General features: G+C 41.3%; 1 protein-coding gene across 2 annotated transcripts in view; it reads right to left on the bottom strand.

Moving 5' to 3' along the window:
- The window catches only part of RALGAPA1 (Ral GTPase activating protein catalytic alpha subunit 1), an 882,008-nt gene that overhangs the window by 39,093 nt on the left and 827,167 nt on the right, over positions 1-15,748 (bottom strand). For both annotated transcript variants that reach the window (XM_030214290.1, XM_030214291.1), the window contains exon 39: positions 11,652-11,776. In XM_030214290.1, coding sequence (XP_030070150.1) covers positions 11,652-11,776 — 125 coding nt within the window. The remainder of the gene's footprint in view (positions 1-11,651; positions 11,777-15,748) is intronic.

Genomic DNA, 15,748 nt, shown 5'->3' with positions numbered 1-15,748 from the left:
GAGGGAACAGCTAGAAGAGCCATTTTGATAGCTTCTTTTAGCGTAGTAACACCTTATTTTAATGGCCACAAATTAATTTTTTCCAGACCTCTTTCCATTTTTCATTACTCTCAAAGGATATTTCCTTTGAATTTCTTTATTTAAATGTTGATGTATATGTATTATTAAATTTCAGGGGAAAATTATTTTTAACAAACCAATGGCCCTGTTTATTAAGCTGCGTTATAGGCGCATTAGCGTTTTTAACATGCGTTAAACATTTACGCGCATTAATAGTGTATGTGCCAATATCCTTATAGATGCATATGCAGCGCACGCACTAATTGAAGGCGCATTAAACATGCTAACGCGCCTTAGTAAACAGGGCTCCAAGTCATTTTAAAACATCCAGATCAGGTGGATCAGTATCTGGAGAACCGAGTTATTCAACCCCCTTTGGCCAATATTAAGGTGACATTGAACTGTTAGGATGATTTATTGGGCAAGTAACTTTATTTAGTTGGGTCACTCTAATTTTTCCACTTAATGTTTTATTTTCTATTCATGCCTCTCTTCTCAGTTGTAACAATTTCATTAAATATATATGGGGCCCTTCTACTAAGCTGCATACATGCACTTAACACAGCTTAAAACAGTGTACTGCAGGCGCTCTCAGGTGTCCGGCACTAGCAGCCAAATCAGCACACTAACCACTTACTAAAAAAATATTTTTTTTGTCTTGGAGGGGGCATGTCTTGGGGGCAAAGAGTCGGCGTTCTTGCGCTAATCAGTTAGTGGTGCTACATTACCATGCACTGATTAGCAAAGGAACAGCGAATGAGCCCTTACGCCTACAAAATGGGTGATGGTGAAGTGCTCATGCGCTGCAACAATGGTAACACTAGAGCATTGCCATTAATGCAAAAAAAAAAAAATGGAAAATGCTATTTTTACAGCCGCAGTAAAAATGGAATTAACGAGTGGGAAAAATGGTGCAAGGGTACGCTAAGGCTACTTCATACTGCAGCTTAGTAAAAGGGCCTCTATATTAATAATTTATCTGTATGGAAATTTAAATAAGACTTCAACCTTAACATACAAAAAGTGAATAACAAAAAGTAGAGACTGCAATGTAGAATACAGTACTAAATAGGGATTTTCAAAAACCCCAGTACCTGGGCAAAATCTACGATATGCAATGTAAATCACAGCATGAAAAGAATATGAGGTACTTATAATGCAGGCTAACCAACAATTTTACTCCCAAAAGTTATGAGTTTGACCTGTAAAAAAATAATCATTTGTCAGTCCAGAATTATTAGAAAAAAATAGGTCCTTTAGAATCAATAGTTCCAACATTTTTGATTTTAAAAATACATTTTGAGTTACATTTGCTTACATCTTTTTCATGTTACCCATGCAACAAACTGTTGTGCCATATACTTAATATCATCACTTTTCATATAGTTGTATGATCTTTCATAATGCTGTTGCTCTACATCACATACTAATGTTTCTATCTATAAATCCATTACCTTCCTATCTTACATGTCACCGCTATGCAATATTTTCCTTGGACCATGGTCTGTCTCTCTTCTTTATGTCCTCCCCTACTTTCCAATCTTGTTTTCTCTTGCCATATTTTTGGCTTTATTAGCAGCTTTAGTTTAAAGGACACAGACAATTTTAAGAAAAAAAGTAATAAAAAAACAAAAACACAAAAAAAACCCTCAATATTTTGCTGAAACATTATTATTAATGTTAAGTCAAATCACCATCTCAGTTTGTTTCTATGGAAAAGACAAAATGACTCCATTCACATTAAGGGCCTCCTTTATCAAACCACACAAATGATCCTGGCGCAATGGTAAGAAGAAATCCTCCGGACGGAGAACTCAAAACACCCCACGGTAGATACAACAGTACAACAAAAAGAGTGGGGGAGCGACCAAGGCATTATTATTTTTACTTTTATATTTACAAATACTTTATTATATGCATACTAGTAAAAGAGGCCTGTTTCTGGAGCAAATGAAACGGGCGCTAGCAAGGTTTTCCTCCCCAACACCCCCCCCTCCCTCCCGACCCCTTCGTTGTTCTGACGCCATTGCTCCGCCCTCGGTGTGTGACGCTATTGCTCCGCCCTCAACGTCATCACGTTTGACGTGAGGGCGGGGCCCCAAGACTTGGCGATTTCGGTGGCTTCACCACCACGAACCCTTCGAACCCGTCTTGAAGGACGTGACGGAAGTGACGTCAGTGTCTTCAGAACGTTGAGGGTGAGTTTTATTATATAAGATATGTGTGTATTGTACGTTTATTATTTTACATTTGACTTGTTTTTATCATATATATATACTTTTATAGACTCCTGATGCAGGCCTAACGGCCAAAACACGACGTTGTGTCGTCATACTTCAAATAAACCTTCTTATTAATGTACATCTTCCTGTCTTTGGCTTCCTTGGTTGCTGTCCCGGCGTAATGGTGACAAAGCCCACTCACTCTGAATGGGCTTTGTTGGCATTGTCATGCAGGAATCGCTAGTGCGGTTTGGTAAAAGAGTCCCTTAGTTTTCTGACTAGTATTGTCCCCCCGGCACTGTCAAACATGCCTACACCCAAGATGAATATTGAGGTCAGCCCTTAATATACTATTAAAAAAATACAAAAACGAAACAAAACAATGGTAACACCCTCAATACTAAAAAAAAAAAGTTCAATATACAACTGTAAAGAAAGGAGCCATTAAGGGTGCACCTCACCATATTATGTCATTCAGTGATTTTATTGTGAATGAAACTGCCTGCAGCGATTCTGACAAAAATTAAATTGACCAAAAATGATTTCTATTCTAGAGTCAACCTCACCACACCCTTTTACCAAATTCTGTAGTAAGTTGTATTTTAACAATTTCAGCCAATACAACTGCATTCTGACAGTAAACAGTGGAAGGAAAAGGAAAATATTGTTACATAATTAGGCTACTCCTTTCATATACATAAGTTCCTTTCTTTGACCCCTTTTACAACGCCGCATTAGCGGTAATGCTGTCATAGCCCATTCAATTCGATCCACCCTATCACTACGATATAATTTGTACCCTGGTATGTCCCACTGGTTATCCTCCTTCTATCAGGTCTCAGAGATGCCTATTATATCTAATTTTTCATTTAATGCAATAAAGTATAATTCTCCCATCTTAATTCTTAGGCTTCTGGCATTCGCACATAAACATTTCAAACTATGGGGTATGTTTACTAAGGTATTTTTAACGCACCTGTAAATTTAAGGTGCGTTAAACGCTAACAAACCTATACATTTCTATGGGTGCATTAGCTTTAACACATGTAAACCATTTATACGCGTTAAAAACGCTAACATGACCATAATGCTGCTTAGTAAACATAGACGTATGTTTGTTATTCCTATTTACATCTTGCTTAGCAGTTGTCAGTGTTAATTTGCAATCTTTTGTTGCCTTTTATTTAAAGACACTTGGAGGGGCATAATCGAAAGGGGCGCTCAAGTTTTTCTGAGGATGTCATTGCAGGACGTCCTGGCGAAAGGGAGGGAAAACTCGTATTATTGAAACAAGATGGGCGTCCATCTTTCATTTCGATAATACGGTTGGGGGTGCCCAAATCTTGACATTTAGGTCATCCCTAGAGATGGTTGTCCTTAGACTTGGTCATTTCTGATTTTCGGCGGTAATGGAAACTAAGGACGCCTATCTCAGAAACAACCAAATGCAAGCCCTTTGGTTGTGGGAGGAGCCAGCATTCGTAGTGCACTGGTCCCCCTGATATATCAGGACACCAACCGGGCACCCTAAGGGGCACTGCAGTGGACTTCAGAAAAAGCTCCCAGGTACATAGCTCCCTTACCTTGTGTGCTGAGCCCCTCAACCCCCCCCCCCCCCAACCCACTATCCACAACTGTACAACACTACCATAGCCCTTAGGGGTGAAGGGGGGGCACCTAGATGTGGGTACAGTGGGTGTCTGGTAGGTTTTGGAGGGCTCACATTTACCACCACAAGTGTAACAGGTAGGTGGTGTTGGCCTGGGTCCGCTTGCCTGAAGTGCACTGCACCCACTAAAACTACTCCAGGGACCTGCATACTGCTGAGATGTACCTGAGTATGACATTTGAGGCTGGCATAGAGGCTGGCACAAAATATTTTTAAAGTTCTTTTTTGAGGGTGGGAGGGGGTTAGTGACCACTGGGGGAGTAAGGGTGGTCATCTGGTCAGTTTGGGCACCTTTTTGTGCCTTGGTCGTAAGAAAAACTGTACCAGGTAAAGTCGTCCAAATGCTCATCAGGGACGCCCTTTTTTTCCATTATGGGTCGAGGAAGCCCATGTGTTAGGCACGCCCAAGTCTCGCCTTCGCTACGCCTCCGACACGCCCCCCGGGAACTTTGGTCATCCCCGTGACGGGAAGCAGTTGGGGACACCCAAAATCGGCTTTCGATTATGCCGATTTGGGCGACCCTGTGAGAAGGACGCCCATCTTCCGATTTGTGTCGAAAGATGGGCGTCCTTCTCTTTCGAAAATAAGCCTGCTGGTCTACTATGGTCTCTATTGCAACCGCTATAGGGATACCCTATCTTCCCTGTTTTGATGATATCTTTGAAAGATACCTTGTTCCGAATCATGTGCTTTTGAACGACTGTCGGTCTTCTCCCAGGTTCTAGTTTAAAAGCTGCTCTATCTCCTTTTTAAATGCCGATGCCAGCAGCCCAGTCCCACTCTCCCCCAGAATGTTGCCCAGTTCCTTATAAAATCTAAAACCCTCCTCCATGCACCATCACCTCATCCACGCATTGAAACTCTGGAGCTCTGCCTGTCTCTAGGGCCCTGCGCGTTGAACGGGAAGCACTTTGGAAAATACTACCCTACACGTTCTGGATTTGAGCTTTCTACCTAAGAGCCTAAATTTGGCTTCCAGAACCTCTCTCCCACATTTTCTATGTCATTGGTACCCACATGTATCAAGATAGCCAGCTCTTTCTCAGCACTACCTTAAATCCTATCTAGGTGACGCACGAGGTCCACCACCTTCGCACCAGGTAGGAAAGTGACCAGGCGATCCTCACGTCCACCAGCCACCCAGCTATCTACATGCCTAACAATTGGATCACCAACTACAACAGCCGTCCTAACCCTTCTCTCCAGGGCAGACGCTCCTGGAGACACATCCTCGGTGTGAGAAGATATTGCATCCCCTGGTGGGCTGGTCCTGTATACAGGATTACTTCCAGTTGCACCAGGGTGATGCTCTCCTTTCAGAAGACCTCCCTCCTCCAAGCCAGCACAGGGGCTGCCAGCATGGAGGCGGGACTTCTCTATAGCTTCCCTGTAGGCCTCATCTATGTACCTCTCTGTCTCCCTCAACAACTCCAAGTCTGCTAGTTCTAGATTCGTACTCTCATAGATAGGAATAGGACAGTGTGCGGTGGTGGCTGATTATCACCGGGCAAACCTACACCGCACCCCCGGACAAGAAAATTTTTTTCTGGTGCAGGAAATGCCGCACACCAAATACAAAACTACTGCAGGGAGCCTGGGTGCAGACTGCAGTAGTGCTGTTTTGCTATGCTCTACCATAGCTAAGTAAAAGGGCCCCTAAGACAGCTGACAACAAAATAAACTGACACTGTGCTTCATTAAGTCCTGCCTTTCTCAGAGGCACCCCGCTGTGCAACAAAAGATCTGTGTATGACCAGTAAATTGACATTGCAAGGTGTGTTCAATGACTTTTAAGGCATGGTGATTTTCAAACAAAGAACTAGGCTATAAGCTTTGCCCAGATTTGCATTGATGTAGCTAGTATCCTATCACAAGAAAGAAAAAGAATGACACTATGCTCTGTTAACTATTGTTTTAACCACTGCTTTAACAGAGTAAAAAACAAACAAACCATTTACCCTGTCTTTCAGGGGGAAAACAGTATTACATACACATTTCTTTGTAAAGAATTATAATAAGTCCAGCATTTGCAGATGCTTGGCAACATTAACCAATGTTCTTAGCACTCTTCCATTTGGCTGTTCCCACTTGCCTTTGCATCTTGAGTTTCACTTAACAGTCCCCATAACCCCTTTTTTTACATTACCACCACTTCCCCTCTCACTCACTCAGACAGGATGACATGGAAAATCACTTTAATGACACATAGGTACAACACACACCAGTGCCATCCAGTAGTACTAGTTCATGCCAGAAACACGAGGACAACATAGCTATGTGCTACAAAGTCCAATAGTAGCTACACCCATTTTGACTCCCCAAGAATGTTAGTGTTTCATGCAATGCCGAGAGTTAGTGAAAGAAAGTGAAAGGATAAAATAAGTGGTGCTTTTGCATTCGTGTGAGACGTTTTTTTTTTTTTTTTAGTTAAGTGCAAAGAACTGTGCGGAGAGTTTTCAAAAGACTTGATTATAAAGCTTAGTGTCCTAATCATAGATAACAAAGGAAGGGTTGTGATGCTTGATCTTACCTTCAGATAAACAGAACAGATATTTAATGATCTAAAGAGGGGAAAATAAAATAAATGATACAATCACAGGGTAGAAAAGAAATTAAACAGGAAGTCTGTGAGTTATTCATTTTTCTTATTGGTTTCAAAATTAGTTGTTGAAATGCAGTACCCCACATAATAGGTCTGTAATACTTAAAGACAAGAACAATAATTTTGAATATAAATAGGTTTCATGCAAGATTCAGGTACTTTTTCAATTTGGAGCTTATCTTCACATCTATCTTTTTGTTCTACATTAAAAAATATATATATATATATCGAAAGACTGGATTTTCAAAACTACAGTTCATAGCTCGTCCTTTCCTCACTAGAAATTACTAGAGAAATGACCTCAGCAAGACTAAGCAAAAACTTTAAACTACTGTTAGGAATGTGTATCTGTAAGGACTGAGGTGTGATGCAGTACCATGCACAGCACCAACAATAACAAAAAAAGGCAACTTAAAAATGGCTAGTCAGTGTGTCAGAAGTTTACATGGGGACCTTGAGCACTAATACTATAATGAAGGAGATTATGGGGTAATTTTATAAAGCCTTTTCAACATGTAGAGCCTGTTTTACATGTAGAAAAGGGCTTTCATAAAATTGTGTGACTGCAAACGCATATAAAAATCAGGTGCACAGAAAGAATGCACCTAATTTTACATGATCTGCACCAAGACATTCCCAGAGCATAGTTTAGGCAAAGCTGAGGTGGAGTTGCAATGTATGCGTGCATTTTATAAACTACATGGGTACACATATAAAATACCTACTCACACTTATACCTTTTTCAAAGCACGTATATGTGTGTGCGGGAATTTGAATGCTTTGGGGGCTGATTCTTGAGGCTTATTTTACACAGGCACCTAAATTATTTTAATAAAATGGGTTTTAAAAAGGGGGCTGTTTTGAACTCATACAGGAGTTCTGTTATCACATTAACTCCCCCCCCCCCCCGCATGTTTCAGGCGCTAAGGATCTTAGTAAGATTTCTCCTAGTCTGTGCCTATATGAAAACATATTTCATAAATAAAGCTACCAAATCTCGAAGTAGTTAACATTTTAGAAACAGTATTATAAATTATACTGCTTACCCAGACATTTGATTGGTTCAATAACTTGTAATATTAAATGCAACACATTTGCCAAACTAATTAATCAAGTCAAAAATATGTGATTGTACTGGTGGATAGCCTGATTCCATAAGTTAAATGGGATGCACTTTCCAAAATCAGCTTCTAGGATAATGGCTTAATCTTTAGAATTTGAATATTTTAAAATTTTCTGAAGTTATTTTCTTAATTCAGGATTTGCTGTTGTCAGAAATGGAAATTACATACATCAGGTTAAAAAATTGTGAAATTACTGTACAAAAACATTTACCACAAACTGAACATTGCTATGTGGCATGGTGAATGCAGATATCATATTAATAAGTGGCTCAATACTAATAGAGACTTACACACTTAGAGGCAGCACTAAATGTATAAGTTAATTCTCTGAGGCACTATCCAGCTACTGCCACAGAAAATTCCATCTAAATGCTCTGATACCACCTTGAGTTTGATGAGGTGGAGTGAGGATGTTTGCCTACCTATACAGATAGCAGGTGAATATCATGGCTAAGTGGTTTAATTTAGGACAGCAAAAAACTGTCTTAAATTAAATCACTTAACTATATGGATAGCAAACGAATATCATGCTATCCATATAGCTTGAAGCAGTGGTGTGTGATACATATATATGAAAAACAAACACAGGCATAGCAAACAGGAAGGAACCTCTATGAGATGGCAGCACAAACAGGAGAGCGTATAGAGGCTGGCCAAAAGACGAACCACCATATTAAATGTTTCTTAATCACATGTTTAATGAAAGCACCAATCAAATGACCCGACACTGGCCATGTTTCGGCGATGTATACCTCACCTCAAATGTTTTAAAGCAGTAGTTTTCAAACTGATGTGGTGACTGCTTTGGCTTCTACATCCTTCCTTTGTGATTACAAGGATTTCGTCACCAGTCCCTATACACCTCTTTTGTCTATAGAGTTTGATTGTGACCCTTGAGGCAGGCGACTTTCACCGCTGAAGCATAGTCAATGTCAGGTCCTTTGACTAGTGCTTTGAATAAAAGTATGACAAAGTAACATCTCCTGCGGTGGTTCATTTTTTAGCCCAACTCTACTCCTTCTTGTTTGTTATATATATATATATATATATATATATATATATATATATATTTTTTTTTTTTTGCAATGCCACCTTTATGTAAAGTGGTGCTCAATATACATTTTTTTGGAAATAGTGCAACTCTTTTACTAAGCTGCATAGGCACCTACGCACACCAAATTTTACCGCCCAGTTATCGCGTGGCCCTTGCGGTAATTTCAATTTTGGTAGTGTCCGAAAAATAGTTCTTATTTTCCAGTACATGTAATGGACATGCGCCAAGTGGCATTTGACGCATGTAGGTCATTACTGCCCAGATTCTTTACTGCAAGATCTATGGCTGGCGGTAAGGTCTTAGACCCAAAATGGACACGTGGCAATTTTGATTTGGCCGCATGTCCATTTTTGGCAAAAAAAAGAGACCTTTTTTACAGGTGTGCTAAAAAATGGATCGGCACACGCCCAAAACCCGCGCCTACACTACCACAAGCCATTTTTCAGCGTGCCTTTGTAAAAGGACCCCAAAGTGCCCTGTTTACTAAGCCATGCTGTAGGCGTGCTAACACTCGACACCCACAGGAATATATGAATGTCTCTAGCAGTAGCGCACACTAAAAACGTTAGCACGCCTTAGTAAACAGGGTCCTAAACTATTATCATCTGCTTTGCTGCACTTAGAGTTCAAGGAATCAATACAGTTATGATTCTGAGAAATCAAATAGTAAGTTATTCCTAAAATTCTATAAGAAGTCCTTAGTTTTCAGAGAGAGAAAGGGGTACCTTACTCCCCATCAATAAAATAAGTTCATTAAAAATATAAAACCAAACATCTAAAATAAATATTGGGCTGTTTATTAAGCACCAGCACCTAATTAGAGCAATATTAAAAATAACTAAAGGAATATCTTTTTCTAAGACTTTGTCTAAAGGTGTTTCATTTGAAAAACACAAATCTAAGAAAACATACAAAAAGTCCTCAATCTCCCTGTACACATTTTCTTCAAGCCTCTGACCACTCTACAAATAACAAACTGGTGGATACAAACAAAACAAAAAAAGAGAGAGAAGGGAAGATGAGAGAGATTAATTATATCTGAATCCTTTGGGCCCTGTTTACTAAGCTGCGCTTTAAGTACACTAACATTAGAGACATCCATAGGAATACATGGGTGTCTTTAGCATTAGCGCGTGAACACTAGCACGTCTTAGTAAACAGGGTACTCCTCCTCTTACTCACTGCTGCTTTAATAGGCCAAATTTAAACTATGCATGCCTGTTTTCTTCTTCCCAGTAGAATCTTTGATGATAAACATTTGCATTTGACAGATTTATTGCCATGCTTCTCCTCACCAGTTTCTGTTTTCTTTTTTATTAGCAAAATCTCAGTTACTTTGAATGCTGCTCTGGTGACATAATTCATCTGCTTTTATTTCAACTCTATTCTATAATTCAGGAGTAGCAGTGCTCAGAATAAGGAATATTACATCGAAAGTCCAAGTACTACTACTCCTCATTTCTATAGCGCTACTAGATGTAAGCAGTGCTGTACACATTACATACAGGTACTTTCTCTGTCCCTAGGGGGCTCACAATCTAAGTTTCTTTCTTTTTTTTGTACCTGGGGCAATGGAGGGTTAAGTGACTTGCCCAAGGTCACAAGGAACTGCAGTGGGAACTGAACTCAGGTTGCTGCACTAACCATTAGGCTACTCCTCCACTCCAATCACAAACAGCAGCACTGAGATTTGAACCAGCCACCTCAGGATGTCAAGACTGGTGCTCTAACCACTAGGCTACTCCTAGTAGTAAGAAGTGCAGTTTGTAACTCTCAGTTCTGAACTACCAGTTTACAAAACAAGCTAGAAGTAGGTCAGTTTTTGCCTTTTGAAACAGCAAACTTCTCAAATTTGTTTTTTCTTAAGTCACTGTATAATTACTATTAGCTGTGGGTGTGTACTGATAAGTGGGATATTACACAATTGGACTTTATAGCCAAATGCCATTAGTAATAATGGTTGAGGAAAGAAGCATGAGCATAAGCAACAGAGAGAAAACTGTATTAATAGTAAATAGTATATCACATGAACAATGAACCAGAAATGTTTTAAAACAACAAACTTATTTTTTTTTTGTCAGACTGAACTCTCAAATGACAAATAGGCAGACATGGCCAAATCACTGTAATTCAGAACCATCTTTTTAAACAACTGTTGCATTATCTGGTTTGGGGATGGATCGGGGTGTTGGAATCAAACAGTAATATGAGTAGCGGCTTACAAATATTGAATGTGTTTCACCTCTTAATACATAGCATTCCCCTTGCTGTCTGCCTCTAACAGGGGACATAATCTGTGCTATAAATAAAATATTACTGAAAGAACCACTTTCAGTGCAAGCCTGCCATGGAAACCCATCTACAGAGCACCCCATAAAGCATAAGTTGAAGGCGTTGCCTAATGGTTAAAGTAGTGGGCTAGTAACTAGAGAATCCAGTGTCCAAATCTTGTTTCTTCTACTTGTGACCTTGGACAAGTCACTTTATCTTCCATTGCCTCAAGTACAAATTCAGGACCAAGATTTACTACTGTTCATTAATTCAATTTAATGCACATTCTATTTTCTAACTAAGCACATAACTTGTATTAATGCACATTAGTAAATCAGGCCCTGAGATAGTAAGCTTATTGTACCTGAATTTGTAACTTGCCTTGAGATTAGGTTTGGAAAGGAATGCAATTAAATCCAAAATTCTCAAATCTTCAAAGTATATTACACATTAGGATATTGTAAGGCATTATACCTTTTAAAAAAAAAAAAAAAAAAAGCATTTATAAGAAGGGTACTGCATTTTCAGATTCAGTGAAACAAAAAGATTTTAAATAGTTCACAATATGCTGTGCAGAAATACTAGACTACAAGAGGAGGATGGGTTGGGGTGACTTCCAATGAGACTTCACTGCTTCTTAAATCTTACCTGTGTCAGGCAGCAGATGGTGATGGGGAGCGGGACAGAAAACCTGGGCAGCATAGTCTTCAAAAGTAGTGGGTTCCAGGTGGTGCTGGATTATCGTATCCAGGTATCGTGCTCTCTCCTCATAGCTAGTTTTTCTTAAAGTTAAGTATAATCTTAAAATTTAGGGAACAATATTGTTAATGGTCACCCTGGGGTCTTTTGTGTATACCTTTCTATGGTACAACCAAGGCGATTCACGTATCATATATAGATACTTTTTCTGTCCCTAGTGGGATCATAATCAAAGCCTTTTTGTACCACTTATGTTAGTTTGGGCTTCAGAATCATCTGGCTCAACATACAGATAAAAATCATACACACTGTTCTTAAATATTTTTAAAAATCCAGCTTTCTTGTTCGTCAGTTTAGAGCTTTGTATATTTATGCGATCCTGTTTTCAGAACGCATTACCTAATATCTGAAGTAAAGTCCTTGAAAGAAGCTCTGCATGCTAGTTTTTCTCAATATTCTTCTCAGCTTTCTAGGATTACTGACCACAGTTGTTAGATAGTTGAGAAACACTAGTGTGCAATTCTACAAATATGGCTGGCAAGTAGATGATACTCTAAAACTCCTTGTAGAAGCCTAGAAATTTAAGACAGAAAAACAAAATTCAAAGTGAAGTGATGTGAAAAAGTATTGTCCCCCTTCTGATTTCGCCTATTATTGCATACTAGTAAAAAAGGCCCGTTTCTGACACAAATGAAACGGGCGCTAGCAAGGTTTTCCTGGAAGTGTGTATGTTTGGGAGAGTGTATGTGAGAGTGACTGTGTGAGAGACAGAGTGAAAGTGTGAGTGTGTGTGTGAGAGAGAGAGAGTGAGTCTGGGTGTGAGTGTGTTTGTGAGAGAGTGTGTGTGTGAGAATGAGAGTGTGTGTGTGTGTGCGAGAGAGAGAGTGTGTGTGAAACACAGATTCTCTGTGAGAGTGAGTGTATGAGACCAAGCGAGTGTGTGGCACATAGAGAGTGAATGTGATACAGTGTGAGACAGAGTGTGTGAGAGTGTGAGTCAGAAAGACATTGTATATGAGAGAGAGAGTGTGAGCCCTGCCCTCCCAATCCATGCCCATCTCCATTCATCCTTTTCCTGCAATTCCCCTCTCTCCCTGAGCCCTGCCCTCTCAATCCATGCCCATCCATGCTCCTCTGTCACCTGCCCCCTCCATTCATCCCTATCCAGCAATTCCCCTCTCACCCTGAGCCCTGCTCTGTAATCCATATCCATCCATGCCCATCTGTCCCCTCCATTCATCCCTATCCAGCAATTCCCCTCTCTCCCTGAGTCCTGCCCTCCCAATCCATACCCATCCATGCTCCTCTGTCACCTGCCCCCTCCATTCATCCCTATCCAGCAATTCCCCTCTCTCCCTGAGCCCTGTCCTGCAATCCATATCCATCCATGCCCATCTGTCCCCTCCATTCATCCCTATCCAGCAATTCCCGTCTCCCTGAGCCCTGCCCTCCCAATCCATGCCCATCCATGCTCCTCTGTCCCCTGCCCCCTCCATTCATCCCTTTCCAGCAATTCCCCTCTCTCCCTGAGCCCTGCCCTCCCAATCCATGCCCATCCATGCTCCTCTGTCCCCTGCCCCCTCCATTCATCCCTTTCCAGCAATTCCCCTCTCTCCCTGAGGCCTGCCCTCCCAATCCATGCCCATCCATGCTCCTCTGTCCCCTGGCCCCTCCATTCATCCCTTTCCAGCAATTCCCCTCTCTCCCTGAGGCCTGCCCTCCCAATCCATGCCCATCCATGCTCCTCTGTCCCCTCCATTCATCCTTTTCCAGCAATTCCCCTCTCTCCCTTCCATGCTCCTCTCTCTCCCATGTCCCAGCCTGGCCCGCCCTCTTCACCCCCCCCCTTCGCATCCATGCCTCCCCTTCGCATCCATGCTGTCGTTTCTCCCCTGCCCTCCCGCTCCCATTGTTCAACTTTACTGCCCACCCTCTTCTCTCCCCCCAACATCCCTTTTTTTTTCTTGTAAAATTTACCTCCGTGGCGGTTCCGGCAGCGCAGCGTCAGGGAAGGAGGCGGCGCTCCCGACGTCTCTAGCCTTCCCTTCGCTGTGTTCCGCCTTCTTATGACGTCATCCTTGACGTCAGAAGAAGGCGGGACACAGCGAAGGGAAGGCTAGAGACGTCGGGAGCGCCGCCTCCTTCCCTGACGCTGCGCTGCCGGAACCGCCACCACGGAGGTAAATGTAATATAATAAAACGCACCGTGCATGGGTGTGATCCATTTGTTTTTTTTTTTCCGCCCTCGACGTCATGACGTTTGACGCGAGGGCGGGGCAGAGACGGCTGGCTGGCTTCACACCATGAATCCACGAACCCTACAGCCAGGGAGTGTTTGAGTGACTTCAGAACGTTGTCTTCAGAACGTTCACGGTGCGTTTTATTATATTAGATATGTGAATGGTTTCTGATCTTTAAACAAAATATAATATTAGACAAAGGGAATCTGAGTAAACTAACAACATAGTTTTTAAATTACTTCATTTAATTAAGGAACAAAGTTATCCAACATCAAACATATATGCAGATGATATTCAGATTTTGGTGGCCTATGATAATTGGGACCTATCTTTTCAAGACATCCTCGCTGTTAAACTTTCATGTGTGACTTCCAAGATTTCTGAGAACAACCTGAAAGTGAATCCTATGAAAATGAAAGCAATTTGGTTTTCAAAAATTAATTCTTTTCCTTCATCTGTACTAAAAATTAACAATGTCTTTATTAAAACTTTGTACTACTGTTTTCTTGCTGTAATTTTTGCAACGGATTATCATTTTGCGCATATATTTAACTTCAGACTCAAAACATCCTTTTTGCATTATGGATGATAAAATCTATTAGTTCCAACTTGGAGAAAGCTGCTCTTAAAACAGGTTATGAATCAGATAGCTTAATGTAATTCTTTGCTCAACGGTCTTCCTCACTATACTATCCCGTGGATTCTTCAGAATACAGCAGTTAGATTACTCTACAAAGCCAACTGGTTTGATCATTGGACTCCATTATTGATTGAACAACACTGGCTTCCATTGGCCAGTTGAATCCAGTATAAGATTCTTCTTCTGGTACATAAATCCTTTTACACTGGCTGTCTTATAGACAACCTGCAACCCCCTGCTTGTTGATGTAGAACATCGCAGCCTGGTTGTCTGTTTAGATGAGAACAATTTGGTTCCGGAGTCAATCTCTGAAAGTCTTTAGAGTGTTCCAAATGGCCCGGAGCTCAAGAAGATTGATGTGTAACTGAATCTCCTGAGTGGGCCACCGGCCTTGAGTGCGATGCCCATCTGCATGATCTCCACAACCCAGGTTGGATGCATCCATTGTGAACACATTTCAAGGTAGCGGAACTGGAATGAAGTCTCAGGGTCAAATTGGAGTGGACTGCCTATAAGAGAAGGGTGTGAGCCAGCTCTGGAGGAATGCTAATGACATCCATTAGGTTTCCCTTTCCCTGAGACCACTGGGAAGCTAAGGTCCACTGGGCTGTCTCAAGTGGAGATGTGCCATGGGAGTGACATGTATTATTCAGGCCATGTGGCCCATCAATCTCTACATTTGCTGAGCTGAAACCTGCTGGCTGCAGCAGACATGCAAGGCGAACATTACTAAAGTATCTGCCCTCACTTGAAGAAGGAAGGCCCAAGTTTGTACTGTATCGAGCAGGGCTCCTACGTATTATAATCGATGAACTGGATGTAGGTGGGACTTGGGATAGTTGATGACAATCCACCTGAATAGTTAGGCACATAGACTCCTTCCTGAGATGTGATCTTGACTAGCCAATCATCTAGGTAGGGAAACACATACACCCCCAGTCTGCGTACATACGCTGCAATTACCACCAGGCACTTGATAAAAATTTTTGGGGCAGATGCCAGGTCAAATGGCAGAATGCCATACTGGAAGTGGTGTTTCCCCATGCAAAATCCGAGATACTTCCTGCGACCTGGAAGTATTGAAATGTGGGTGTAGGCATCCTTTCCACATTCTTGGGTGCAACCTGCACTGTGAGGGGAGACTCTCAGTTCTTTAACAGTGCGCT

This window comes from Microcaecilia unicolor, chromosome 9, assembly GCF_901765095.1.
Source record: "Microcaecilia unicolor chromosome 9, aMicUni1.1, whole genome shotgun sequence".
Classification (NCBI taxonomy): domain Eukaryota; kingdom Metazoa; phylum Chordata; class Amphibia; order Gymnophiona; family Siphonopidae; genus Microcaecilia; species Microcaecilia unicolor.
Note: the sequence above shows the minus strand (reverse complement) of the source record. Positions and strands in the feature narration are given on the sequence as shown.